This window comes from Struthio camelus, chromosome 1 (assembly GCF_040807025.1).
Source record: "Struthio camelus isolate bStrCam1 chromosome 1, bStrCam1.hap1, whole genome shotgun sequence".
NCBI lineage: Eukaryota > Metazoa > Chordata > Aves > Struthioniformes > Struthionidae > Struthio > Struthio camelus.
In genome coordinates this window covers 222,058,553-222,085,071 of record NC_090942.1, presented here as the reverse complement: position 1 = coordinate 222,085,071, position 26,519 = coordinate 222,058,553, and the positions used below count along the sequence as shown (strand labels likewise).

The 26,519-nt window shown below is 45.7% G+C and overlaps 1 protein-coding gene across 12 annotated transcripts in view; it reads left to right on the top strand.

The window, feature by feature from the left end:
• The window catches only part of GDPD5 (glycerophosphodiester phosphodiesterase domain containing 5), a 179,389-nt gene that overhangs the window by 137,602 nt on the left and 15,268 nt on the right, over window positions 1–26,519 (top strand). For all 12 annotated transcript variants that reach the window (XM_068930755.1, XM_068930746.1, XM_068930750.1 and 9 more), the window contains exons 7-12: window positions 838–931; window positions 4,877–5,022; window positions 15,376–15,458; window positions 19,267–19,417; window positions 21,685–21,903; window positions 24,623–24,780. In XM_068930755.1, coding sequence (XP_068786856.1) covers window positions 838–931; window positions 4,877–5,022; window positions 15,376–15,458; window positions 19,267–19,417; window positions 21,685–21,903; window positions 24,623–24,780 — 851 coding nt within the window. The remainder of the gene's footprint in view (window positions 1–837; window positions 932–4,876; window positions 5,023–15,375; window positions 15,459–19,266; window positions 19,418–21,684; window positions 21,904–24,622; window positions 24,781–26,519) is intronic.

Genomic DNA, 26,519 nt, shown 5'->3' with positions numbered 1-26,519 from the left:
CATGCTCTTCCCACCCTCGTGGGAATGCTCCTCTGATTTTATTTTTACACTGCATATAAGTATGTATGTATATTTAAGGAAAATGGAACATGTGCGTGCTCTAGTCCTGTTTTAAGAAATGCTTCTGGTATGCTGCAGGGCTGCGTAAGTGTTAGCAGAAAAGCCTTACAAGCTGCTTATTTCTTGATAGAGGTGCTCTTTTCCGTTTTTTTTCCCCTCTTCCTCAAAAAGCTGAGCAAACCAATTTTGGCTGTGAAAGACCTGAGGTTTTACTGATGGTCACTGCTGTATTTGGGAGTACCTAGATACGGAGGAGGAAAAAACAGCATTCCCTAAGTGACTAATGCTTCCCAGAAGTGGCTTGTTCATTCTTCCCCGGTTCCTAGAGATTTAGGAAGGCAACTGGAGAACAGACATGGACTCATAGGACCCATCTCAAACTTTATCTCATGCTACCTGGTGATACAGCAGTGTGTTCAGCTGGCTAGCAATTGGACTACAGGAAATTTAAAACTCACTTGGCAGCCAGAGCTTTACTGAAAATTGCCTGGTGTCTCAAGAGGCCTGTTTCAAATATCTGTCTGTTGGGTGAGCTCTCCTCAGAGAAGGGGGTTAAGGCTTTATTGCTTTGCTTTCTCAGTGGCCTGAGTGGTAGCGGCAGGGTTAGGAACAAGAGATGGCCAAAAATGGATGCAGAAGCCCGACGTAGGAGCACTGTGAAACCCAGTTTGAAACGGAGCGGGCTGACGCCCTACGGAGTCGGCAAGGTGAGCGAATTTGGAGGGCGCTGGGCTGTTTGTAACCACAGTTTCTCTCTCCTGTTCCTGTGTCCTGCAGGCCACAGCTCCTTTCCTGCACATAGGAGCGCTCGCGGCGGTCACGGCCCTGTCGTGGTTGATAGCTGGGCAGTTCGCAAGAACAGAGAAAGCCAGTGAGTACCAGCTCGTCGTCATCGTCTTTCTCACCCCACGTGCCGCTCACCTCCTTGCGTTGCGTTTGGAGGCTGCCAGGTGTCCATCAGCTGTGTTGACTCCCCTTGTCAAGATCCTGCTTGACAGTTTCTGGTTGAGAGCCCCGAAACTCCCTTGCCAGGGCTGGGCATCCTGTGTCTGCTGGCTCGGGGATGTGGCTATTCTCTGGGAAAACTCTGCTGAAGCCAGGGCAGGTGCGCCTGGCCTGGGGATACATCCGGATCCTATAGCTGCTGCTTTGATGCTGGAAGCATACCAGGCCTGGAGGTGAAAGGGCTGCTTTTAATGATGAAGTGAATAAAAGCATCTTAATTTCTATCCTTCTGCTTTAGAAAACATAATTACAGCATCTCCAGCTAATGCACAGGGTTCTCTGTATCTCATAAGTACTTCTCCTTTCCTCCGGCTCCTTGGCTCTTGTTCACCTGGGTTTCTAGGTTTATCTGCCTTTTGAAGGCCTTTATGGTCTCCTTTTGTGTTGCAGTAGGATCTAGAGGGCTCAACTGATCTGACCTCTGGATGATTAGGTGCTTCCTAAATGCATATTGAGACATGGTCTAAGCCTAAAGAGACCAGCCAGGTGAAGGTCGTGCAGTCACCTGGATGAGCGCCACCCAGCAAAGCCAGCAGCTGAACCCAGATCTGGCTGCTCGTCCTGTCTACTGAAAGAAGTTGCTCTGTGTGTTGCCATGACCCCTACCTCATTGCCACGGGCTCTCGCAGTCCTGGGCTGTTCCCTCAGTTCTTCTTGGAATAGTTTGTTCCTTCGGTGCACTCAGCAGTGTTTTTCTTCAGGAAGTCACAGATGTCCTCAGACTGTTGTATCAGCTCCATTAAAAAATGATTTTAATTGGTATTTAACCTGCAGCAAAATACAAGCCTTGGAAGTATTTGGCAGCACTTGCAAAAAAAAAACTTCCAAGAAGTGGGTGTTAAGCACAGGGAAACAGTGTCTGAAGAAGACGACTGGAGATCGAAAGACTTTAATATCCGGGGAGACCTTTCAAAGAAAGAATTGCTATAGTTTAGTTTATAAACATTCCAGTGAAGCTACACCTGGTTTCTCTTAAATATATGTCTTAGTGTGTAATTAGCCTGCCAGTTGAGGGAGGGTTTGCAGGTATGCCTAGAGGAGACTTTATGGGTTCCTTTTGAATTCCTCATACTTGTTTTGTTTGAGCTGAGTTCTCCGAAGATGGCTCTTTATTTATTTATTTTTTTAAAATAAGATAAGAATCTCCTTTGTTTCTCTTCTGCTCCTGGATGGTATTTTTTTTTAAAAAGGAAAAGTGTATTTCTTTTGTACCGCTCGATCCCTCTGTATTCAGGAGTCATTTTACTTGTGAAAGGTATCCTACTTGGCAGAGTTTACAGTCCTTTTGGTGCAGATATGCCTGACATGGCAGCATTAAAATGGAAGTGAAGAAGTGAAATCTCTGTGAAAGCCTTGGCCTGGGGTTTACGATCCATTGTAATAGCATTTCACTCAGTAATACTAATGTGGAAATAACTAGTGCAGCTGGAGTCATTGGTGCAAGAGTCTGTTCTTGTCCTGTCTTTGAGGCACCTGAACTTCAGCAGTTGGATTTTTTTTTTCCTGAGTAAATTTATGCACGCTTTTCTTTTTCTTTGCTACTTTCTCTGTACCCAAAGAATAGATGTTTCTAGAATGGCTCCAGTGGTTTAAAAGGTAGTAGCTTATTTGAAAGCAGAAGCAAGCTGTGAAAATTCAGCCCTGGAAGCCTTGAATAATGAATGGGAATGTGACAAATATGCTCTTGTAGGAGCCTAGGCTCCACCAGTGTGGCTGCTAAGAGCAGGAGGAGTGGAGAAGGAAAGCTTATCTAAATTTTGACATTGGCGTTGCCATGTTGTGGAAGGTGAGAGCTTTATTCGTCCTGCTCACTTGGCTCGGGTGGTCATCAGGAGAGCTTCTTCCATACAGACCTTCCCACCTCAAACTGAACAGCGTGTACTTTGCTTGTATTTCATGACTATGTATGACTTTCAGATGAATCCCAAGTGCCTCCTGCATATCCCCATTCACATCTGCCAGGTGTCTTTGTGACAGTGTCGGCCACAACACAGCACTTCCACCCTTGCTGGTGTGCTGAAGGCACGGGAGTTGCATGCTAGTGAAGTACAAAAACAAATTAACGGCCTTGGTTCACTCCATTTTTGCTCTCTGGGAAGAATCAGTGTTGTGGTGTTTTGATCGTTTTTGCTTGGGGCTTTTTTTTGGTTGTTTTGGCATGATATCCGTCTCCCCATGTGCATGGCTGGCTGTGATCCTCAGATCCATTTCAAAATGGCCCATGATCCTTTCTGGGGGCATTTTGCCCTTGTGAGTGGGTACAGTCCAGTGATAAAAATATTTTCAAGCCCACGCACTTCGTGTGGTCTTTACCTTTGATCTGACTCTGAGCTGCATAATCCTCAAGCTGCAGTAACGTGAGAGAAGGGATCAGATTGTCAGCAAAGTCCCAGGCTGTGCAAATAGTTAGGCTGATTTTTGAAAGCCTAGTTGGTGTGTTGCGTTCCTGGGGTGAACAAGAATGGGTCAGGGTGATGTCCTGTGCCTTCTGGAGGTTTTGATGCTGGTAACGCACAGCTCCAGGGCACCATACCTTTATGGTGCAGGACACAGCATGAACTCAGTTAGCAAGATGCCACTGCAACATTCAGTTCCTTGAGTGCTCTGTGGGTGATTGAACTCTCTGCCAGAGCTGGCAAAGTTGCTGGTGTTACTGCCTGACAAGTAGGAACACATTTGAATAAGGCTATTGGATGGCAAAAGCAAAATGCCATTTGCTTATTTGTGAAAGTAGATCAGCTCTGGTCAGGACCCTAGCTGGGCTGCTCCATGCTTCTCCTGAAAAAACTGCTTTCTCCATCTTGCTTCTACTGCAAATATTTGCTTTAATTCAGTTTTTTGGAGGTTCTCTCCCAACCTCCAATGTCTTAGCAAGCTTGCAAAATAAATAGAAAATGAAGTTGTCTTTTGCTTTGACACTTGTGGGTTCAAGTGACTGTAAATAGCTCATGAGTTCAAAGGTGCCTGTTGTCCTTTGTAACAAATGCACGTCTGTCAAGAGCAAGGGGTGTTTTTGTTGCACTGTCAGCACCTTCTAAAGATTCCCAGCATAACTGTTTGCCAGAAGTCACTGAAAATCAAAGGCGGGCAGCCGAGGCATGGCACAGGATGCAAGGGTGCTGGCCTGGCCCGGCCCCCGGCACTGCAGCCAGGACCCTCTTCACTTCCTTTGGTCCTATAATGCAGCTGCTTGCTGGAATCCTGAGGAGTAAAGCACCACCCCAGCCCAAGGGACTTACTCAAACATGTCCACCTTAACCAGTAAAACTTCACTGCAAATTAAGTCAGTTCTAGCTGGTGCATATCCTGATGCAGAAGCACTTGAAGTCGCCTTACTTTGACTGAAATGAGTAGTGTTGATGAACCACCAAGGTAAACCAAAATAACTTTAAACATACCAACGTGGCACATGAGTTGCAGGAATGTTTATCTGGTGCCCTATTTCTGTTGTCAAGCAGGCCAAAATTTGGTGGAGTCCCACCCAAAGGACTGAAAATCGACAGTGTGTTGGGTTAAGTTGCTGGGGCTTTAAGCAGTGCACTTGAATTTTTGTTTCCCCAAGTATAAAATCAAGTAAAAACCTCCATCAGGACTTGAATACTTCAGAGAGAGGGTTTTTTTTTGTGTTTTTGGTTTTTTTTTAAATGGAAGATGTTATTCCTTAAACACAGAGCTCTGCTCTTCTGCTGAAGGCGATGGCTGTGGACCAGTCCCTGCACTGGAGGAGGACAGTGTCTTGACTTTGCTGATGGGGGAAGTCTGAACTAGCATTTTCATGAGTGTGTGTTTTTTTTTTTTTGCTTTGCCTCAGCTTCTCAGATGCTGATGTTCACTGCATACCTTGCAGTTGTAGTTGCACTTTACCTCGTCCCTCTCACCATTTCATCCCCTTGCATAATGGAGAAGAAGGCTCTGGGACCAAAGCCGGCCATTATAGGTCACCGTGGAGCACCAATGGTGAGTAGTTTCATATTATTAGTACCGTGTTATTTGACTCTTCTGCCTGATGATGGGTCTGGATCTGATGATCTGCATGTTGCTGTCTAGACAATGTCATTCATCTCCAGTAAATGTCAGTGTGTGATCTCTAGCAGCTCGTTTACCTTAGTACTGTGAGGGAATTGGGACAGTAGAGAGAGAACTTGAAAGTACTTGAAGTGACTTGCAGGAACTCCCTTCTGGCTAGAATTACAGTGGTGATAAAGCAGGACGTGAATCCAGAGGTGAGTCGTGCCCCACCTGCACTAGGTGCTGTACAAGAAAAGAAAAAAAATAGGGCTTGATTTGTTCAGGGTCTTTTGTGGCCTTTGTGTATCTGGTCACTAGAAGTTCTGCTGTTCTTTTTGCTCTTCAGGCATGGCCTTTGAGCTGCAGCGGTAGAGGTTTGTGATTTTAGACCTAGAGGCTCTGCGTTTATGTCCTCTGTGGGACCTCACCAGCAGCGTTAAACTTAACCCGCAGCAAGATGCCTTGGACATGAGGCAATCTGCAGAAAGGCTGTGCTGACCATGTATGACATGCTGTACTCTTGCATTGCAGATCACGATGAGACCGGGTGAGGTGTTGAAAAATTTCTCTCATCTGCCCCCTAGCTACACCTTGAAATTGTAATGATGTAGTCCTTTCTCCTCCAAGGTGTCTGGGCAGGTCCAGACTAAAGAATAGGGCTTGCTGGCTTGGGCACAGCACTGGGCTTGCATAATGCTGTCCTGTGGTGCCTTGATGTGTTGGCCTCGGTCTTCTCTAGGTTGACTGCTTCTGCCCCTCGGTCCGTTGCATATTTGTACCTCCACCCTTCCTGTACGTTGACCGGCCTATGAAAAACTAGCATGTTACGGCACAGAGCCACTGGTCTTGCAAGTGGCTTTAAAGGCAGCTGGCTAACTTTCTTGCTGGCATTCAAAGAAGAAAAAATGTAGGCAGGCTGCCAAAACCTATTTGGCAGGCTAAAGTCTACTTGAACTCCTCTCCAAGTCCAAGAGTGTGCTTTAGGAGTTTGCTAGGTGAGATGGACGCTGACCATGACACAAAGTGTTTTTATTTCTCTCTCTCACACTCTCTCCCCCCCGACTTTTTTAAAAAAAATTATTTATTTTCTTTAAGCTGGAGTTTAAAGGGATTTCTTAATTTGAGCTGCTCTTTTAACTATATTGCCTCTGTGGGCGGTGGAATAAAGTTTTGGGCATGACAAACACTTTTTTTTTTTTTTTCCTGTCCTGCTGAGCTTGTATCAACTTGAAGTCCAGAAGGAGCCATGTGAGAACGTAGGCTCTGCATGCTTCCTGTATGGCAGGAAATCACAAAAGCGTAGTAGGACTCTATCTTCCTGTAAGATTTCTAGACCTGTGTGCCCCCCTGCAGCCTTCTAAAGAAACGAACCAACAAACCAAAACCTTCTGTCGTCTGGATCAAACTGGACTAGATAAACCTTTAGAGTGCCATGTCTTGAACAAGACTCCCAGCAGAGGCTTCGTCCATTGTTTTGCTTCATGTTCTTCCTTGGAGTCAGCAAACGCTTCTTACATAGGATATAAGCCTGTTAGAGAAGATCCCTTTTGCGTTTTAGGGTGCAGAGGGTAGCTGTAGAGGATGCCTTATGCCATATGTGGCACTGTGGCTCAGGTGATTGTGCCTTTGAATAGTGAAACTGAAATGGGGTAAGAAACTAATTGCTGTAATCGAAAAAAAGATGAGAAGCAGAGACAGGTGGTTAAAACCACCTTCTGTGCTTCCCTCCTTGCCCAGCCTGTCACTATCTCAAATGTCACCTTGAGTTTGAAGAGCTTCCTCTACCCTACAGTGTAAATCCCCAGGTTGTACTAAGCAATATCTGCTTGGAAGCTAATGATTGTAATGCCTTGTCAAAAGGCATTTTTCCTAATAGGATCTAGGCTTCACAAGAAGACTTACTGCACTTCTACTGTTGAGCCCAAGCGTGTCTAGCTTTACTTTGGAGAAATGGCCAAGTGGAGCTAGAGAGGAGGGAATAGCCCAGATAAAAGTCTAGAGACTGCACTGTAGGACCCAGATGTCCTCCCCAAGGGAATATCAAGGCTGAAACTCCACAGAGCCTGGCAGCTTGGGACCTGAGGTGATACTACTGAGGAGATCTAGTGGAAGGGGAGGTAATAAACAGCACTGCTGTAGCAACGGTTGCTTCAAATAACCCAGAGTTAGACAAATGTGGTTTGGGAGCTGTGCAGACAAATGCTTGATCTGAAAGAGCCTGATAGCTGGTGCTTGGCCAGGCTGGCGAGACTGTCTGTAATACTGCATTTGCGTGCCGAACACCCTTATACTACAAAGACACAAATGCAATTGAGCACTACTCTGACAAAAGCCAGCAGAGACTGTGGGATGGCTGAATATGCTTGCTGTCTTTAAACAAAGAATTTGTTGGGGCTGATGGCAAGGGAACAGCTGCAGATGATGCAAAAGGTGGTGGACAGAAATGGATTTAATTAAGAGATGCACTTGATCAATTCTGCTCTTTGTGCACCCCACCCACAGTAGTCAGCTGAGGTCCCTCTGCGACAAGTGGCACAAGGAGTCAGGCAGATCTTTGTGCTTTGACCCAGCCTGAGCTGGAGTACTCTTCTAGTGTGAAATGGAGTTTCCCTGGAAAACCATGGATGTGCATGCTTCCTGAAGGATACAGGACTCAGCACACTGATCTATCAGTGCATGCAACGTGCTTCTTGCACGGGGGCAAAGATCTTTCCTTGTGCTCCACAGAGCCTGATTTCCTTTATGCACACGCTCACCCTGTCTCCTCTTGCCCTTTTAAGATGCGAAAGTGCAGCTTTCATAGCATCCGTGTGAGTGCAACTCACTGCCAGCCTTGTGCTGTGGAGGGTAAAAGTGAGAAACAGAAGTCATATGGCTCACGTATTTTGCTTTGAAACACTGGTGGAGGAAAATAGCCTTGCATTTTAAGTAGTAGCCCAAGAGAAAATCAGAAAGCATCCTGGTATTCGCAGCTGGAGGAAACGTGGATTTTCTGCAGTACAGGAGAGCTGCTGGTCCCACGCTGTGTGGCTTGTCTGTAGCTACGAGCGTATGGTAGCACTTCTCCAAGCAATGTCTCTTTGGTATAATCCTGTTCCCCAATGTGTTTTAATTGACTGCGCTGAACGCTTTCCCGAATGACACCTCTTAAATTCTCCTGGTCTAAATATTGCCCAGTGGTGCCCACTTTTCCCTATGATAAGTATGTCCTTTCTCTGAGCAGGTATTTAGCTCATCAATTATAGTTTCTTTTCAAAGATTCCTTTTAAATTAGCCATCCAGCCTCCAGATCTGTTTCTGTTCTTCTGGACTCCCATCAGGAAACCATCAGGGTGGTGGTGGTAGTGTACTGAGAACTGAGGGCACCGGCCCTCGTGACCACATGATGCCCATGAGTTTGAAGGTGTCCTGGCCTAACAGGTGGCGGAATTGTCTGCTACCCTGAAATGTGAGATAGGGTTGCTGCCACCATTGAATGTTAACGGGTTAAACTTGCTGGACACTTTTCTGAGCTGATGTCTGGTGCCTTTGTTCTTCAAAGCAATCCTTTTTCTTCTCACAGCAGTCTAGTTGCATGCTGTTTTCAATGCCAACAGACTTGACTGTTTTCTTCCTGTGATGGTAAGCGTGTAACTTATGCTGAGCATAAATGACAACAAGCACGTGAGGTGGAAGCCAGGTCCAAATCTGAAATGGAAATGAGGAACCTCATCCAGTAGGACACCAACTTTTACTGCTGTTTGTACCTTTAGTCTTCTCCCAAACAGCTTTTCTCACGAAGTGCTTGAGACTTGATGCAGGTCATCTTTGGGTTTGGGATCTGGAGGAGCTGCTATCCGTGATGTTGAATCCTATTCAAAATTAGGCCAGTCATGGTCCTTGATCTCAATTTTGTTCTGTAAATTACCTAAAGGATTAATACCACCAAGAGTTTATTTCAGCTGTATCTGTCTTCCTAGGAAACTGCATGAAGCCTAGGTATTCACCTCTCTTTACTAGGGCCACATAAAGCACTGGTTGTTCTGAAAGAAATTGGGGCTAAACTTGTGGGAACAAAGGGCATTTGGCATCAGAATAAACACTTAAGGCAAACTACCTAGACAGCTGGTTTCTGACATATCTTAACAGGACTGAGAAAGCCGGTACTGAAGCAACTGTCAATGTGTTTTCGGAAGGGCTCTGAAGCGCTCGGCTCTCGAATGCCACTGTGTCTCAGCTCCTTGCTCACGTGGCAGTCGGCGGCCTTCTCTGTGCCGCAAAGAGCCTTTCTTGGGAGCGCTGGCTCACGGGCTCTACAGAACCTCTAAAAGTGGAAAGGGATGATTACCAGAAAACATGAACGACTTGAGTGGGGTAGAAATGTACCCATGGATGGGATGAAACTCCTTGATGGGCAGCCAGTGTTTAATTGCTCTTATGATTTGCCTTTTCCTTTGCTGTACGTCAATGTTTTGCCTTGGCAGGGAGCATATCTTGCGGGTCCCAGGAAATTTCCAGAAAACACCCCATTATACATGTGGAGTCAGTGCTTCATGATACCTGAAGGTGAAGGTTCCAGCCTATGTTGGCGTTGTCTCAGAGATGTTATTCTGATATCTTGTAATGCCAGCTATTGATGAGAGCAGTAGTGAAGATTTTGTTTGGTGTTATGGCTCATTGGAGAATTGTCATCTAAACGTAGAAGACCTGGTCGTTTTCTTGTTGTTTTGTTTTTGGTTTCTAGGTGGTTTCAAGGGCCTTTTGATACCCCAGATAAAATGAAAAACTTCACCACCACCTGATTTGAGGTGGCTTTGATTTTTAAGGGCTCTGAAGCACTTTAGTTTGTATTATTTCTGCTGCTGAAATCAAGAAGCATTTGGTCTGCTGCATGTTTTATGCCACCTAGCTATTAAATATATAGGCAGTTAACCTGTCTGTTGCTCCAACTGATAGCAACAGTCGCAATTAATGCCTTCCATCAGACCTGGAAAAAGGCTTATGTTCACCTATGTAAATCTATGTAGGGTTAGGTAGTCATTAAATCAAGCTTTGGCTTTTATGCATGTGCACAATCATGAGGGGTCATCTTCTCTGTCTAGTTATTAAATCTCTAATGGCTTTTTACCTAGGAGTCTATCCTCTTCTCCAGGATGATACTTTTTCTTTGTTCTGTACTTTTTCACCTCCTTTCAGTGTAGAAGAGCTGTTTCCAGAGATACTGGGTATGGATGCTGTCTAAAGCACCTTGAATTCTTGGGGGATTAAAGATACTATTTAAAATAAGAATTAAAAAAAAAAAAGGTATTGTTGTTGTCCAATACTGATTCAGAGCTGTGTGGCTGCCCTTCTTCCCTGTCTGTTACATCCTCAATTTGCCTCACATCCTATTTGAGAGTAGATTTGGGATGGTGACAGCTTGTGGCATGGCAGTGTGTTGCAAGGCTGGCTGTTCTCATGTTGGTGTCCTGCAGCTCAGAGGATCTGCTGCCTCTCCCATCATCCACAAGCAGCTACCTAGTTGTATATGAATGTCTTCAAATTCTTTGGTTTGACTTCTTGAGGACTATTTCCTGCTCAGCAAAATAAATTATAAAATAAATTTTATAATGATGCTAATGTTTCCAAAAGAGTCAGGAAATATACTTAAAGCTTGTCAATAAAACAAAGATTAAATCCCTCAGTGTAGCTCCGTGCACGATGCCAGAAGTGTGCTGTGACCGCTGTTACGGTTTGCAAGGAATTTGGCTTGTCTGTGCAGACTTCTTCATTACCCTCCATACACATGCAAATGATGCAGTGATTTTTTTTGAAGCCCTTGTTAAGCTGGCTAATTAGGGGAAAAATACAGTGTAGCGATGTCCGACTGTAGCAAGGCTCTACCACTCTACATAGCACGCTTTGACAATGTTTGTTAGGGAGGATCCAACGTTCTTGACTTCAGTGATCCGTTTTAAAGCATTTGCAATTGATTTCTAAGCATAAAAATAGTCAGAATGCGTTAAATAGGTAATTTTCAAGGCATTATTTGCTGCCCTCTCGATCTAGCAGGAAGAAGTGAATAGCAGGCTGATTCTTGCAAGGGGTGAGTCTGTCAAGCCGTGCACAAAAAGAAGGAACAGCTTCCAAAAACTCTGCACGGGGACTGTCTGTGGCTTTCAGTGGATGTTTTCATGGTTTATGTGATGACGATTTTGGAGTGAAATCACTGCTTCCTTTGCTTCAACGTTAATTTCTTAAGAAATTGGTTGTATTCAGTTACCCTGGATGGTTGCAAACCTGGGTTTGGGTTTTATACGAAATTTGCCTGCTGATGTTGTATCAAGGATGAAAACCATCAGAGGGATTGGGAGGAGGAGAGAGAGTGAAATACAAAAAGAAAGCTTATTTATTTATTTATTTATTTCAGCTTTGCTTTAAAACTTGAAAGAAAAAAAAAATCAGCACTATGGCAATGACTGTCCTGCTTAGATACATCTCTGCCATAAACATACTGGATTTTGGTTTTCCGTTGCCTCTTTCCTGGAGATTGGTAGAGAGACAGGCAGCCTGGGATGGCAGAAATATCTGTTGTTCTGATGCTCCCTTTTGCATTGCAATGTAGATGAAGTCACCATAAAGACAGGCCCTGGCTCCCCAGTGGTGCCAAGGCAACCTCCGGGAGTAGGCAGCATCTGATTTCAGGGGACAGGGTTAAATTTACTTTCCTGGCTTCTAGCTGATGCTTTCCTGGGTTGTGTCATCAGTCTGGTGATGACGAGCCCTGCATGCCAGCTCGCTTAGTTCCCTCTGGGCTAGGAACAACTGAGAGGTTTAGAGACAGCGGAGGACAGCTCTTTGCATTGATGATGGACTGATTTGGAGATGTAATTATTTATATAAGGGTGACTGGCTCTGGCCAGGTTAGGAGCTTACCCGTGACATGCTCACGAGGAGATGAGGTCCTTGCCTGGAAGGCTTATAATCTACTTTGCAAAAGGATATGACATATATGGGAATTAGGCTGTCAAGTAACAGCAACATGGCGTTTTAGAGACTAACCAGCACATGCCTTTGCGAGCACAGCATTAGGGGGAGTGATTCTGTTGATGTCAGTGCTGTTTGCTGTTTCAGAGCAGCTAGGATGTTGATGCCTCTATGAGCCTCTTAAGAGGGATGTTCCTAGCATCTGGTGTAGTGCTGTGGTGAGGACGATGTTATGGCTCCTAACTGTGCGTTTTGATGGTCGGACCCTAACTGACAGCCTGTTCTGGGAGCAGTTTCAAAATGCTTGTTCTTTTGCACATCTCCAAAGCTGGAATTTCAACCAAATTGTGCTTGAGGTTGAGCTCCTGGGAAAGGAACGGATGGGTGTCATATCTGCATGCAGCCCCAGTGGGTCCTAGCTAAGTTCTCCCCTTCCTGAAGGACAAAGCTAGGTCTGCAAGCTCGGAAGGACCTGGAGATGAGACAGCAACACTGGGGCTGAGGTTACCTCTCCATGAGTTTAGGCTCGGTGGCATCTCTCTGAGTGCTGAGGATGGGATGATCAAAGTGCACTGACTTTTGAAATTCATTGAAAATCTCAGTTTTTAGCTCACCAGAGTCCATATCGTAGCAATGCCTCTAAGATGCACAAGTGTCACCACGATCTTCAGATTGTCAATTTTTCCCAGTTTGAACCAAAAGCCTGTCCCAGAGAGACTATTTTCCTATGAGGCTTTCATCTATCACTTTTGCATGCAGTCTTGGCTCCGTCTAAACTTGCTTTTCCTCAGGCTCTTGCCTATTGACCTGTTGCCTCTCACATCTGTTTGGCTCCGTTTCCTTTGAGTGCCTCCAGCAGCGGCAGCTGCAACTCCCCTGCTTTTTAGGTTAAGGCTTCCTCTGGGGTCATCAAATTGACCACATCTCAAGAGAGGTGATGTCCAACCAAAGATTGATCCTATCTCCACGGAAACCAAAATACACTGAGAGAGGAGGAGGCAAGAAGTATTTTAATCAATGAGCATATAGCCTTTCTCAGTTGCGCAGAGCCTGTGTTTCCTCACTGGGTTAGGACTCTGCCTAATCCAGTTTGATGCCCAGGCTGGCTGTGGACAAGATCGTGTTCACCTGGCCCGCCTCTACTGAGGGGGAGCAACATTTGCCTTCGTTTGCCCTGCTTCATGCAGTATGAACTTTTAGTCGCAGATGTGGGTGACAGCAGTGTTGCTCACCCTTGTCCTACCCTTGTTGAAGGGTTTAACATTGATTGCTCGGTGGAGCTAGTCCAAGCTGCTCTTTCCAGTCTTTCTTGCTCGGGATGACTTACTGCTTAACATACTTTGCTGTTCTTCTATTTGTGATATGATTGCGTCCCTGGTGAGGCTGCTTGTAGGGTTCCAGGTTCAGCTGCTGCTTGATGTGATGTAGCATCTCGACCTGGGGCTTATGTTGCGTCCACCCACCAACCATTTCCAGCTCAGGCTGGCAGTTGTACGTTGCCCTTTGGTCTCTCTATCTCAGCTGTCTCTGGTTTGAGTGCTACCCACTCTATTTCTGTGCAATTGCTGAAGCCTCTGAAAGTAAATACTGAGCACTGCGCTATACAGACAGGATCACCTTGCAGTGTTCATCCTGAGAAACCTGAGCTACTTAGGGGGGAAACCTGAGATGCTGCAAGTAGCCCAAGAAGATGAAGCAGAGCTGCCTGAGTGGGATCTTTATGCAGTTGCTGCTCCCTGCTGACAGCTCTGGGCATTGTGTGTGTACCGGGAAAAGGCGTTTTAGCCTGACCTTATATGACCCATTCTTGTAATGTGCAAGAGGGTGTAATGGGGGTGTTTCCTCTCCTGTCCTCTTGGAAAAGTCAGTCTTTGGGAGCTTTTGCTGGCAAGATAACATGCCGCTGTGTTGCTTTTGTTAAACAAACAGAAAAATGGACAAATATTGATGCATGGCTTGGGCCAGAGGAATGCAGTAGAGAGATAGCAGAGCTATGTGAAGGTTGTGTTGTAGACAGCTCAGAGCAGAGTATTTGGTCTGATAGGTTTTACGCTAAAGCTTTGCTGACCCGAGCACCTAAGTAGGCCAGCTAATAAGAAAACGAATGTTTCTTAAAGATACTGTAAACTCCTGACCTGGTTTTTGTATGTATTGTGCGTGTTACTTACAGTGTGCGTTTGGGCATTTATCCTTAAAATTATTCCTCTTTCCAAGCCCCTATGATTTTCCAGGATTCTTAACTTGGTAGTATTCAGTGTATTTTGATGGCTACTCACTGATCCTTACGGTGGCAGAGATAACTGTGAAAAAGTGATGTTACGGGTGCTCTAAACCTGAAAGTAAAATTCGAAAAAAGAAAATGTTTTTTTTAAAATTGCTTTATTATGAAGTGGACTTGTTTAATAGCAGCCTCTCAGGTTTTATCCAAATGGTTGTCTGTTTTCTTTCTGGTCTGTCTTTTTGATTTATGGATTTTGTTGGGTTGGCTATACTGTTTTTGCAGAAAAAGAAAGTGTTTCTTTTTGTTGTAGTTGTTTTTAAACAAGCCCTAACTCTTTTACTGTCTGCTTCATTCAACAGGAAGGCATTTAAATTAAAACTGATCTCTATGGCTATTACAGATAAGGACTCATAAAATTTCCAGGCTTAAGGCTTTTTAAAAATTTTTATTGTTATTTACCACTGTTAAGACTAACTGGAGCATTTGTAATTAAGAGAAAGCAATTGATCAATTGCTACTTACTGGTAGATCACTTCAGTGAATTGTAGATGTGGAAATAAGATGTGTGGTACAGAACCTGCGATCTAGTTGCTCTTTTCCATGTTATGGATGATATCCTGGTTCATGGACTGTTTTGTCTCTCTGTGATGACCTTATAACCACTGTTTGCATAGAGAAGTAGGAGAATGAAGAGCTATGAGGCTGTTTTAGGCAGCTCCAGATAAAACCTGTGAATAGAGAGCTGGTATTATATTAACAGACACTTTTTTGGGTCCTCAGCAAGCCTCTGAGAACCATGATGGCGGGCCTCTCTCTAATATAGTACTATTGCAACAGGCTGGGACTAGCTGGGTGTCTGGCATCACAGACCATCACAACTCTTTGAACTTTATTTTGCTGTGAAATACTCTCAGTGGGGTCAGATCCATTGGTCATCTTCAGGTTTCAAAGAGATGCAGTTCCCTCTGGAGCATTCTTGGTACCCCAGTGTAACTTGCCAGCACATACTCTTCAAAATAAGATTGTTTTGGCTCTCTAATCTCTCTAATCCTTCCTCCCAGCATCATCCAAGCTGGAATTGCTTTATAAACATTTCCACTTACTGCTGATCTCTTACTGCTCTTTTTTTCACGTAGCTGGCACCAGAAAACACTCTGATGTCCTTCCAGAAGGCAGTGGAGCAGAAGACATACGGAGTCCAAGCTGATGTAGTACTGAGGTAAGTCAGTACACTGGTTTGCTTGAGCAAAGAGACTTTCTTTATGGATGGCCTAAACCATGTTCCTGGTTCTCTTCTCTCTGGTATCTGTCTGGTGGTCACTGCCACCCTTTCCCATTGAAAAGGGCTCTCATGGAGAATGTGCCTGGTAACTCCTCAGCTGCCTGTGTTTGTAGCACACAGAAGTTAGACATTGTTCAGTTGAGATGATGACTAAAGATGAGGTTGTGCAGGTGGAGAAAACCTGGATTCATTTGTCGTGAAACTAATCTTCATTTACAGACAGCCTGTCCTCTTTCCTTGGACTTATTTTATCGCATGAAACAAAGTACCTGGTTTGTAGCCTGGCTTGAAATCTGCTGGCAGCCTTGCTCCCAGGGAAGAGACTGAACCACTTAAAAGTGACTGCTGCTGGGAAGCCCCGTGTGCAGAGAGAAGAGATCTCAAAATGACTTCCTTGTTGTGCAGGTCACCAGTCAGGTTTTACCAGTATTGCAAAATCATCACAAGAATTTAGCAGCCTGGGAGTAAAACCTTTCTCCTGCTCCTCTCCCTCACATGACACTAATGCTGAGGGAAGAAGGAATCTGCTGATACTTTTACCTGTCGAAAAGTCATTCCTTGCAGGCAAATGTTGAGCTGAATTGAGAAGGCTGATTCAGAGAGGATCCTGCAAGAGTTATTTCAAGAACCATCCTTTGCTCCGGGAGTGTAATCTTAATAAATATTCTTGCTCCTTTTCTGAGCTGTATTTTTGCATGAGTTATACAGATGTGCAAGAAGACAGAAGTGGCATGAAGGGAATGGCAGAGCCCTATCTTGGTTATCTCTCCCTCGGTAGCTTGAGGGTAGCTTGTTCCCCTTAAGATCATGGACATTAGGGCTGCTACTTGCTTTAAGTTGTTGCCAGTGGGTCAGGGGCCTCTTGGCTTGTGTGAACAAGCTTCCTTGCCTAGGAACAGACAAGGACCAAGTACATGACTGAAAGCAGGAATAAGGGCATATCACAGGAGCAGGGCAAGGTGTTGCTTTAGTACATCTTGTAAGACTTACCTCCTGGAGAAGGAAGACGACTGTTATGTTTCTTACCAGGCTAGAAGCTACATCCTTCTGTCAGCTTTGGTGGGTCTCTCATAGTTCTTGGCTCCCTGTACTGAGTGGCCAGTAACCCTTTCCTGATTATCTAGGAGCCTAATGACTGCCAAATTCAGCAGGGATCAGGGTTTGAGTGTGGGGCAGTTTCTTAGTTCTGGATGTTAATAGAAGAAAGCCTCATAGCTTTTATTTATTTATTTATGATCTCTTTGGAGGTTGGCATTGATGAAAAGATATTTTTGCCTGGTGGAAGAGATGGGCTTTAGCAGTTTAATCATCAGAGTGCTTTTTTTTTTTTTTTAATTTCCATAATTGTTTGAGAGCAAATGATGTAAAAAACTGATGGAATTTCTTCCCCCTGGGGAATGGAAGGTCATTGTGGAAGGATGAAGAATGAATCGGGATGTTTGTGATGCAGTTCTTCTTTCTTCAAAAATCAGTTCCGTAACTGTTTTAAAAAGACAAAGCTTGACTGCCCATCTACCAGATGACACCTCACGTCACAGCGTGGGCTGAACTGATTGCTTTCCTTAGCCTTAGACAAAGGGAAAGGCAGCCTTTTTGGGGAACAGAGATGGAACAGCTCTAAGAGATTCCCAAGTTGCCACCCATCAGCCGTCCTGAAGGGGCATCCCATAGCTGAAATGACACCCTTGATGGCCTAATTATCTGAGGCCAACTTTAGGAGACCTATGTCTTTTTATAGAAACAGGACTCCAGTGGCCTTCAGTTCAGACTGAAAACAGACATATCAATACAGCTGACAGCAGTTTTGGCAAAGGTTTGCAGCAGAGCCCCGACTGTTGCCCTAATCCCATTGAAAGATGCTCTTTGTGCCTGACATGACAGACTCACTCCCTCAATTCTCCTCCTTGGATGTCTCCACGCTTCCTACTTGTTCTTTCTCCATGTGAGTATCGGCCATGGGTTGGTTCCTTCTCGCTGGGGCAAATGTTGCACCCAGTCTGCACCCTGAACTGGGTGGCTGTGGTTATAAAGCAGCACTGGTGCACTTGAAAAGTCTTTGCTTCAAGCAGCAGGAGCATAGTATCTCTTCATGCTCCCATCCCATCTTTTGCCTCTTCTCACGTGTCCTTTTCTTCTAAAGCTGTGATTTCTCTCCAAATTACTTCTTTCAAACCAGTGCCTGCTAATCCATTGTGGTTAGCCCTGGACTGTGTTTTTTGATTGACTTTTCTAAGGGGAAGGATTAGGCAGGAGAGAGCGAATGTTAAATGCCCCATAGGATTTCTGCACTGTGGTTAAGGCTTAACATCTCTTCGCAGAGCATCATCAGATACTGCTAAGACTTGAGCTCCTATCTTCCTTAAACACTCCACACTTAATTCTGCAGTTGCTGAGCATTTTTTTAACAGCATTTATTAGAAAGCCTTCTGATTGCAGCAGCTTGGTGTGCTTGCTGCTGAGCATGGTGTTGCTGTGTCAGCATCGCTTTGAGTGAGGAGGAGGAGGGAAGTTAGTTGCTATAATGCATGCTAGAAATAGAAAATAAGATGCAAGTGACCTTTGTGTTAACGGCCTTGCACAGGCAGTGGCAGAGCTGGGACAGCGTTTGCTCTACCTTCTAAAATTGGTCTTTTTGGTCACTCTCTAGCACTGGGGTGAATGCTCTGGCTTGTCTCCTAATTGGATTCATATGAGTTTGAACCCTATTTCCTTTTCAGGCCTTATTTGAGTCTCCTAGTGCAAAGACGGGATCCTTACAGGGGTTGAGCTCCCCAGACCCTCCGTGTGAAGTGCACAGGGAGGGGTGGGCATGAAGCACTCTTTTTTTTTTTTTTTTTTTTTTTTTTTTTCCCCTCCAGCCAGCCAGCTCGCGTCCTGTCCTCTTGCTTTGGAAAACGCCATTATAATCTTCTGCTGTTGTCCAGGCTGACTGTGCTGGGTTTGTCGTGATTTTTGAGTGTGGACAACTCCATGTCCCCTAGCTCTTGATAGAAACTATCATTGTCATCTGTAGTGTTGCCACTGACCCAGCCAGAGAAAATAGGTCTGGAAGAAAGTTTTGAAAAAGTTTTTAGGTCTCCTGAAACCACTCTTCTGTAATATCCAGGTGCCTTAAAAACCATAGGGCATGCACTTGGTTATTTGGTTTTGACTGGGAAGTAAATGTTCTTTAAGTTGCATGAACGTAGCTACTTGTATGAGCATGACTATCTCCTGAAAACAAATTTCAATTGGGAAAGGCAATTCCAAAGCAATTTTGAAAGCTTGGAGTCCTTACATCTTGTTGAAAGCCCATGAACTTTAGGGTCCCATATAGTCTGAAAGCCTTTGAAAATCTTACCCGTTATCTACTATTTACAGCATGGGAATAATTTCTGTGTGTGTATGCATATGAGGTACGGAAAACCTGTGATGTTACTGGGAGCTGTGAACACTGCAGCAACCTTTGTTTATCATGGGTGTTCTCATTTATGTCAGCATTTGAATGAAAGCGAACAACTAGGAGGTATCCAAGAGGTTTCTCCTTTGGGTATCTCGTGTTCTTGAGACCATTTGAAATGAGATGCACCCAAAGGAAGAAGGCTCTTGGATTTCAACTGGATGTGCTAAGTTGGTTAAGACCTTGGCAATGATTTTGATGTGGTCCCACAAAGCCATGGGAGAAGTGGGAGTGAGTGTTTCTTTAGTACTCTGTATCTGTTTGCTCATTTCCACCAGGTAATGGGGATTCTGACTCTCTTTGCAGCTACGATGGAGTGCCATTTCTGATGCACGACAAAACACTCAGGAGAACAACGAATGTGGAGGAAGTGTTTCCAGAGCTGGCCTACGAGCACTCCTCCATGTTCAACTGGACTGACCTGGAAAAGCTCAATGCTGGAGAGTGGTTTCTACAGGTGCGTGAGGCCATGGAGAGGCTGTCTTGGTGCCAAGGCCACAGGATGAAAGTTCAAACCTGAAGCTGCCCTGGGGTGGACGAGTGTAGATCTGTGTCCTCGATGAAGTAGTTTGAAGCGTGACTACGTCAGGTCTTCATGAACCATGTTTTTTGTCTTCTGCTCAACTTAATTTGCCCTTTTCTTTGCTGCTTGGGGCATCTTGGTAGCTAATCTCAGCTTGTCAAATGGAAGATTCTTTCCACTGGGTGGGTGAAAATTAGCAGGGGCTTCTCTGTTTGTGCAGTCAGTTTTAGGACGTTGATCTGCTTGTCCATGTTGCAAGCCACAGAGCCTGGCATCCCACCGTTCACGTTCATGGCCTCTTTTGGGCTTTGCTGCCCAAGGGTTGGAGAAATGGCCCGGAAGACGGGAGAATGGAGTTGGAATGTTTTTTCAGCTTGTGAGCTGCACATTGCTCCTCTTCCTTGCCCTATGCTGTGGGGAAATATGAATACTAAATATTTACTGTTGTGCAGGCAGTTTTCCTAGGTGGCTGCCACCTGTTAACGTGTATCATTGAGATGTTGCTAGTAGCCTCCCAAGAGCCCTGGTTGAGATTCAGGGTGCTTGGTCCTCTCTCTGCCCTAAAACTTGGGGTTGAGGAGAAATTGCATTGTCTTTCTATGTCTCTCCCACCTCCTGGAATGTCAAGATCCTGAGAGGGGGAACCTGATTATAAAGAGAACAGAAAAGAGTGGTATATATGACCAACCCTCTTCAAGATCGTGTAGTGTCTGCCTTCCTTTGCAGTTCCCCCGGCAGGCATATTCTTCATTTACCTGTAAACACAACCACTTGTGACTGCATCTTCTTGCTTGATGGGAGACTGCAATAATGCTAAGAGCAAGCTGTGGCTTGCTATTTAATAGCAGGTTTCAAATACTTTTCGCAATTCATTGCTCCAATGCGCAGCTTGACTTTTCCCTTTTGCCACCCTTATTCTGTTTTCCCATGGCAAGTGTCTGCTCGTTTGCCTGTTGGGTGCCCTTCACCTCCTCAGGCTGGGTGGTGAGAGCAGGTTCCAGCTCTCCCAGCTGCAGATAGCAAACTGGGACTGGCATTCTGACTGTGCGCAAATTGGCTTGTGCATAACGGCTTGCATTTCCTCTGCTAGGGCATCCTCTTAGGATTGCATGCTAAGTCAAACAAGCTCAGATCCTCGTTTCACGTGCCTGCTTGGAGCACCCTGGGTGCTTGCTCAGTGGCAGCCTGAACACTGTGGTTTCACTGCTGTGCCAACCTGTGCTGGTTTGGAGATGTGATTGGAGTGTCTAGGTAACACAGCTGCACGTGGGGCAGCACAGAAACTTGTTTGGGTCGCAGATGTACTTGCGGGCGCGGGAATGCTGAGGAATTGCCTCCTACCAGGTGAGAAGGGTTGAGACAAGAGCTGGAGGGCTGCTCTGGGAGATGTCCTTGGCTCTTTGAGGCAGAGTCGTTTGCGGAACGTCCTTAAATCCGGATGGTCCATGTTTGCCTATATCCTCTGCTTTGAAGGATCTCAAGCACTTTGTGGAGGAAGGTCAGAGGTGGAGGGTGATCCTGCATTTAAATGTTGAAACAGACTGCTTCCAAGGGAAAGGCTGTTCCTCTGGACTTAGAGGGGTTGCCCTAGGAGAGTGTAGGTGGTTAGGTCTCTTCCAAACCTCTAGCTCCTCTCTGATCACTCTTAGCTATACAATACTATACAATAGCTGTATTTTTTTAACTCTGTCTTGAAGAATCTTTTGCAGTAGCACATACAGTGTGAGAAAGCATATTTTTAACTTACTACTTGTGCAAATTGGATTGAATACGCTTAGTCCTCATACAAGAGCTCAGCCAGCCCCCAAAGAAGGCTGTTACTTCTCACTCGCCTCCTCTATGAACACTGCTAATTCCTGCTCCTTGCTCCCATTTCCTCATTTTAGGCTTTCCTCCTATCTCTGGTCACTGCCTGCTTCTGACCTGTACCCTTTAGGTCAGCGCTCTCCTTGGAAATGGGGGGGGGGGGGTGGGAAGGGGGCAGCACAGCATTTCGGAAAGGATCTATGACTTACCCTGCGATGGGGAAACTAAGGCACAGAGTTGGCTTCCTGAAACACTTCGGCAAGCTGCAAGACAGGCATTGAGTGTAGCTGTCGGCATTGCCTGCTGTTGCCAAGGTGGGGTAGCAGAGGAGCTCCACCCGTACTGCGGCAGTCTGGGCTCTGTGGCAGTAATGCTGGGATATGCTTTGCTTTCAGAATGACCCTTTCTGGACGGCTGGGTCTCTCTCCAAGTCTGACTACTTGGAAGCTGCCAACCAGTCAGTCTGCAAATTGGCAGATATGCTAGAGGTGGTCAAGGACAATACATCAGTCATCTTGAACTTCCAGGACCTGCCACCTGCTCATCCTTACTACAGCACTTATATCAACATCACCCTGGAAACCATCCTGGCATCGGGAATTCGGCAGCAGGCTGTGAGTTCTGTGAAAAGTGGGCAAACGAGTTGGTGACATTGTGCGAAAGGGAAGGGCTTTACGAACAGGAGGAAACGGGCTAATTTCTATCTGCTTATATCAGCTGCTTTGGGAATCAAAGAATTCCTTTGGCTGGGGATTTGTAGAACATGAGGGTGTTTTTCCCTCAGGGGTATCTATTTTGGCCCTACTTTCCCTGCTGTTAAACGCTGTGGGATCTCTCTCTAGTCACTTCCACAATGTCCCCAGTCTACTCCCAAGCAACTCTTCTTATTTCCGAAACTGCAGTCCTCATGGGCTGCCCGTATTCTTGAATGCCTCACTTGGTCTGTTTGGCACTTAATAGTTTGAAATGTCCGGAGCTGCTTAGTGCCAGGAGGTCATGCTGGGGAGGACGGTGCCACAGGCTGGTGGTCCAAGAGGCAATACCATCCTGCAAGGGTCAGCATGGGCCTCTGAAAACCACTTGAGATAACTACTCCTGTGCAGCAATGTGCCCTGGCAATAACGATGCTTGACGGCATCCTGGGCTGTATTAACACAGATGGAGGGAAGTAGTTCTTCCCCTTACTCTCATTAAATCCCACCTGGATACTGTTTCTGGTAGAGCTCCCCAACACAAGACAGACATTGATAAACTGGGGCAAGTCCTGCACAGGCCACTAGACTGGTCGGGGGCTGGAGACATGCTGTGTGAGGAGAGGCTGAGGGGGCTGGATCTATTCAGCCAGGAGAAGAGATGGCTTTGGGGAGACCCAAGAGCAGCTGTCCAATGCCTCCAGGGAGGTTACTGAGAAGACAGATGCAGGCTCTTCACCCCAGGAGGGTGAGATGCAGTGGTCATAAATTGAAACAGAAGAGGTTCTTGCTGGATATAAGGAAACAAGTTTCCCCCGTCAGGACAGGCTAGCATCGAGACTGGGGCCCAGAGAGGCTGTGAGACCTCCATCCTTGGGGATTTTTCAAGATCTGACTGGACAAAGCCTAGAGCAACCTGCTTTGAACTTAGTGGTGGCCCTGCTTTGAGGAGAGGTTGGAGTAGAGACCTCCTAAGGTCTTTTCCTATGTAAGCGCTTTGAGAGCCTCCAGACATGGGGAAAGAGGCTGAGACCTGGATGCCAGTTGTAGTGCGAAAGCAGAATGCCCTTCCTCTTCCCACTTGTTAGTTTTAAATAATCCTTTTCCCTGGGCCAAAGAACTGCTGCAGCCAGCCTCTGCTTGGAGGAGAAATGCATGTCCTGGAAAGGAAGGAAGGGCTTCCAGCAAAGAGAGACATAAACTTGCAGAGATCTCCTCCAAGCTCTCAATTCTTCCCTAGAATTGTCCTTACTGGGTTATGCTAAACACTTGAGCCATTGCATTCACAGTCCAGCCAGCCTTGTTATCTATGTTCTCTGGCCCCAAAGTATAAAGTATCACCCAACACGATCGCTCTGATGCAATGAAGTTTCCTAGAGGGAGAGTCCTGCTTCTCATGTGTTGGAAGGGCACCCATACCTGGGAACTGTGGTGGGACCTTGGAAAGCTTCTCTCCTTGGCCTGTCTTGGGAAGGAAATCTTGTCCTTTCACTTGTCCTGGTGTCTCCCGTGAATTTGGACTGAATGACAATAGCTTAGTATGGCTGGCAAGTGGAGTGATTTACATCGCTTGCAGCTTAGACATTTCATCTGTACCAATTAGTTGCATTTGTATGCACAGAAAAGTGGGAGCATTCAGCGCTCCGACTTGTGCAATGATGGGCCCAGGAGGGAACAGAGCTATTTTTAACTTCCGTCTGTCTTTCTAATGAGTGACACTGCCACCCGATTTCCAATTCATTCTGAGGTCACAGTGACTGTGTGCATTTTCCACAAACTGCTACCAGCTTTACTAGATCCCTAGGAGGACTGTGCTGTCTTCCCTTTGGATATTTCACAGCGGGATGGAGGGCAAGGGGATAATAGTCGAAACGTAGATATTGCAATGCAAACTGAAGTCTCTCGCCCTGGTTCCCTATTGAAATTGCATGCAACTGCTTTCGGGCAGCTCTGATGCCTTGGTAAATGAGCAATACAATGCCCGATGGTATTGCTAAGATCATCTAGCTGGGCCCGGTCTCCGCATGGCACAAGCTATAAAACTGCCCAGTTTGGCTTCTGCATCCACTTTACATCCGGCAGCCGAGCATGTTTGCGATAGTTGATTTGACACGTTTTCAAAGCATAGTATGAATTCAGAGAAAACCTTGCCCTGGGTTGGAATAGATGTAACGTTGATAAAATGGTTAAATAAAACTAATCTCAACCATGGGACTGTGGGAGGCTTTTCCTCTCTGTCCTGCCTGCACTGTCAATTTTAGCCTCATGTCCTTAGTTCTCTCTGTGCCCTGAATTGGACAGGAGGGACAGGTTTTAAGAACTACACTATGCCTCTTCTCATGAGCCCTTTGCCTGACCTCTTTATATCTCAGCTCCTCTCCTTAGAGACAAAAGGGTTGGGGTTTTTTTTTTGTTCATTAAAGCCCTCTGGCCTTGCCAGCAATCCTGAGATGTGCTTGAATAGAGAGGTGAGGGACTCTAAGTGTCTCTAAGGCACTTTGCATGACCAATAAGGCAAAGTGTCTGATGTAGTTTAGCTTCTGACTCGGTGTAAACGGCATGTCTGCAAACATGCCTCGTGTTACCTGCTTGGTGAATCGTCTTTGCAATAGCTGCCGTCTCCGTCTCCCTCCGTCCACAGGTGATGTGGCTGCCGGACGCAGAGCGGCAGCTGGTCAGACAGATTGCACCGGGTTTCCAGCAGACTTCTGGCCTCAAGCTGGACGCGCAGCGCATGAAAGAGAAAGGAATCGTGAAACTTAACCTGCGTTACACCAAGGTCACGAATGAGGATGTCAGGTACTGCCCTTCGTTCGGACATCGTGCGATTGCCCGTGTGCTCTGTGGTGGGTGTCGTTAGCACCTCGCATCCCTTGTGCCCGGTATGCATCCTGGCCCCGCAGCATCTTTTTCCTGATCATCCCAGGCTGCCTTGTCTGCATAAAGATATCATTTTTGATGAACTTGTGCTTAAAAGTTGGAGCTGTGCAAAGGTGTCCCTGTTCATCAACCCAAATCCAGACTGTTCCCAGGGGCACGCAGTTGATTGTCATAGCTCTACATGCTAATTCAGGATATGATGAACCTTTTGGAAATACAAATATGAGTCGTCTGATTCTTATTCCGCTGTCATCTCTGAAAAAAGTTGGAGCTTCTCACATTGAGTGCCTACAACTGCAGTTTCATCCGCATTAGCAGCTGCACTTCACGTCTGTTCCTCGGCTCCAGAGCTGCTACTGCGGAATTATGATTAGTCCAAAGTCTGGATTTGCTTTTAGAAAATCCCTTCTGCAGAAAACGCACCAGTTTTGGTTTGCCCTTGTCACCTGTTTAGACTGGTTCCTCTTTCATTAAAAAGAGGAACTTAAATTTAGACTGGCACAGTTTGGGTTTTCCTTCTCCCACCTGAGTGTGTATTTGAAATGTGCAGTGTGTTAACTCGCAGCTTTGCCCTCTTCTCTTGCATTCAGGAAAGGTGGATGATCTCTAGTAGAGCTTTTGCATTTTTAGACTTTGACTTTATTCTCTAAAGAAATAATTGAAAATTGAACAGGTTTGCATAGGGAAAATATCTTTAAAGAAGTTGTCTGTCTGTCTTACTCCCATGTGGACATGGGAGTAGTGAAGAGCTGAGCCTACAGCTGTTTGAGTGTGTGGTCCTATTTAGTGTGATCCAGTGGTGTCTTGCTGTAGGTGCCAGCAATCAGTCTGTTTGCTTGCCCATCAAATCAGGTCTATGCTTCACCTGCAGGATAATTCTTGCCTGTTTTCTACTACCTATTTGCTTTTTCTCATGGAGATGTCCACACGCCAATATTCTCATCTATCTACTAATCCCTCTAAAATCAGACCTGCTGCCTGAGCATTTCTTGACCCCGAAGGCTGTGCGGTGCCCAGTCAAATGTCGTGGCAGTCCTGCAGCGCAAGCGTTAGCTCAACGCCGCTGCCAGAGTAGATTCAACAAGCCCTGGTGTAACACAGTTCTCTCAGCCCCCGAAAAATCAGTGTGTGGACAGAGCATCGCTGTGACTGGCTCTGCCCTTGAGTATCCTGTAGCTTTTGGAGCAGCTTGATCATGTTACGAGCTTTGAGTTGTCCACGTCTTGTACAGCAGCTTTCGTCCTCAAAGCGCTTTGCGGATACTAATTTGCAAGTATTAACCTTTGTGCTGCCTATGCAAGGCAGATTAGCGGTGTTTCTGCTTTGTAGATAAGGAAACTGAACAAGTTATGCAAATCGCTGGGGCAGGGGGAGTCCAGTACTAGTTCTTGGTTTGCTGCCGGTGGCTCCTGTACACCAGCTTTAAGTTTTAGCTTCTTGGAAAACGATCTCAGGGCACTAGAGATTATCCGTAAGACTGGAAGCGGTGACCCTGCAACCGTCCGCAGAGCAGAGGCATGGGGGTTGTAGGAACTGATGTTGGAAATGCGGTTTGCCAGTTTTTAATTCAGTAAATTACTTACCAAGTGTTACCGGCATCTGAACCAGATGTTAATTTTACATCAACATGATGAGGCAGTCATTACAAAAAAATATGG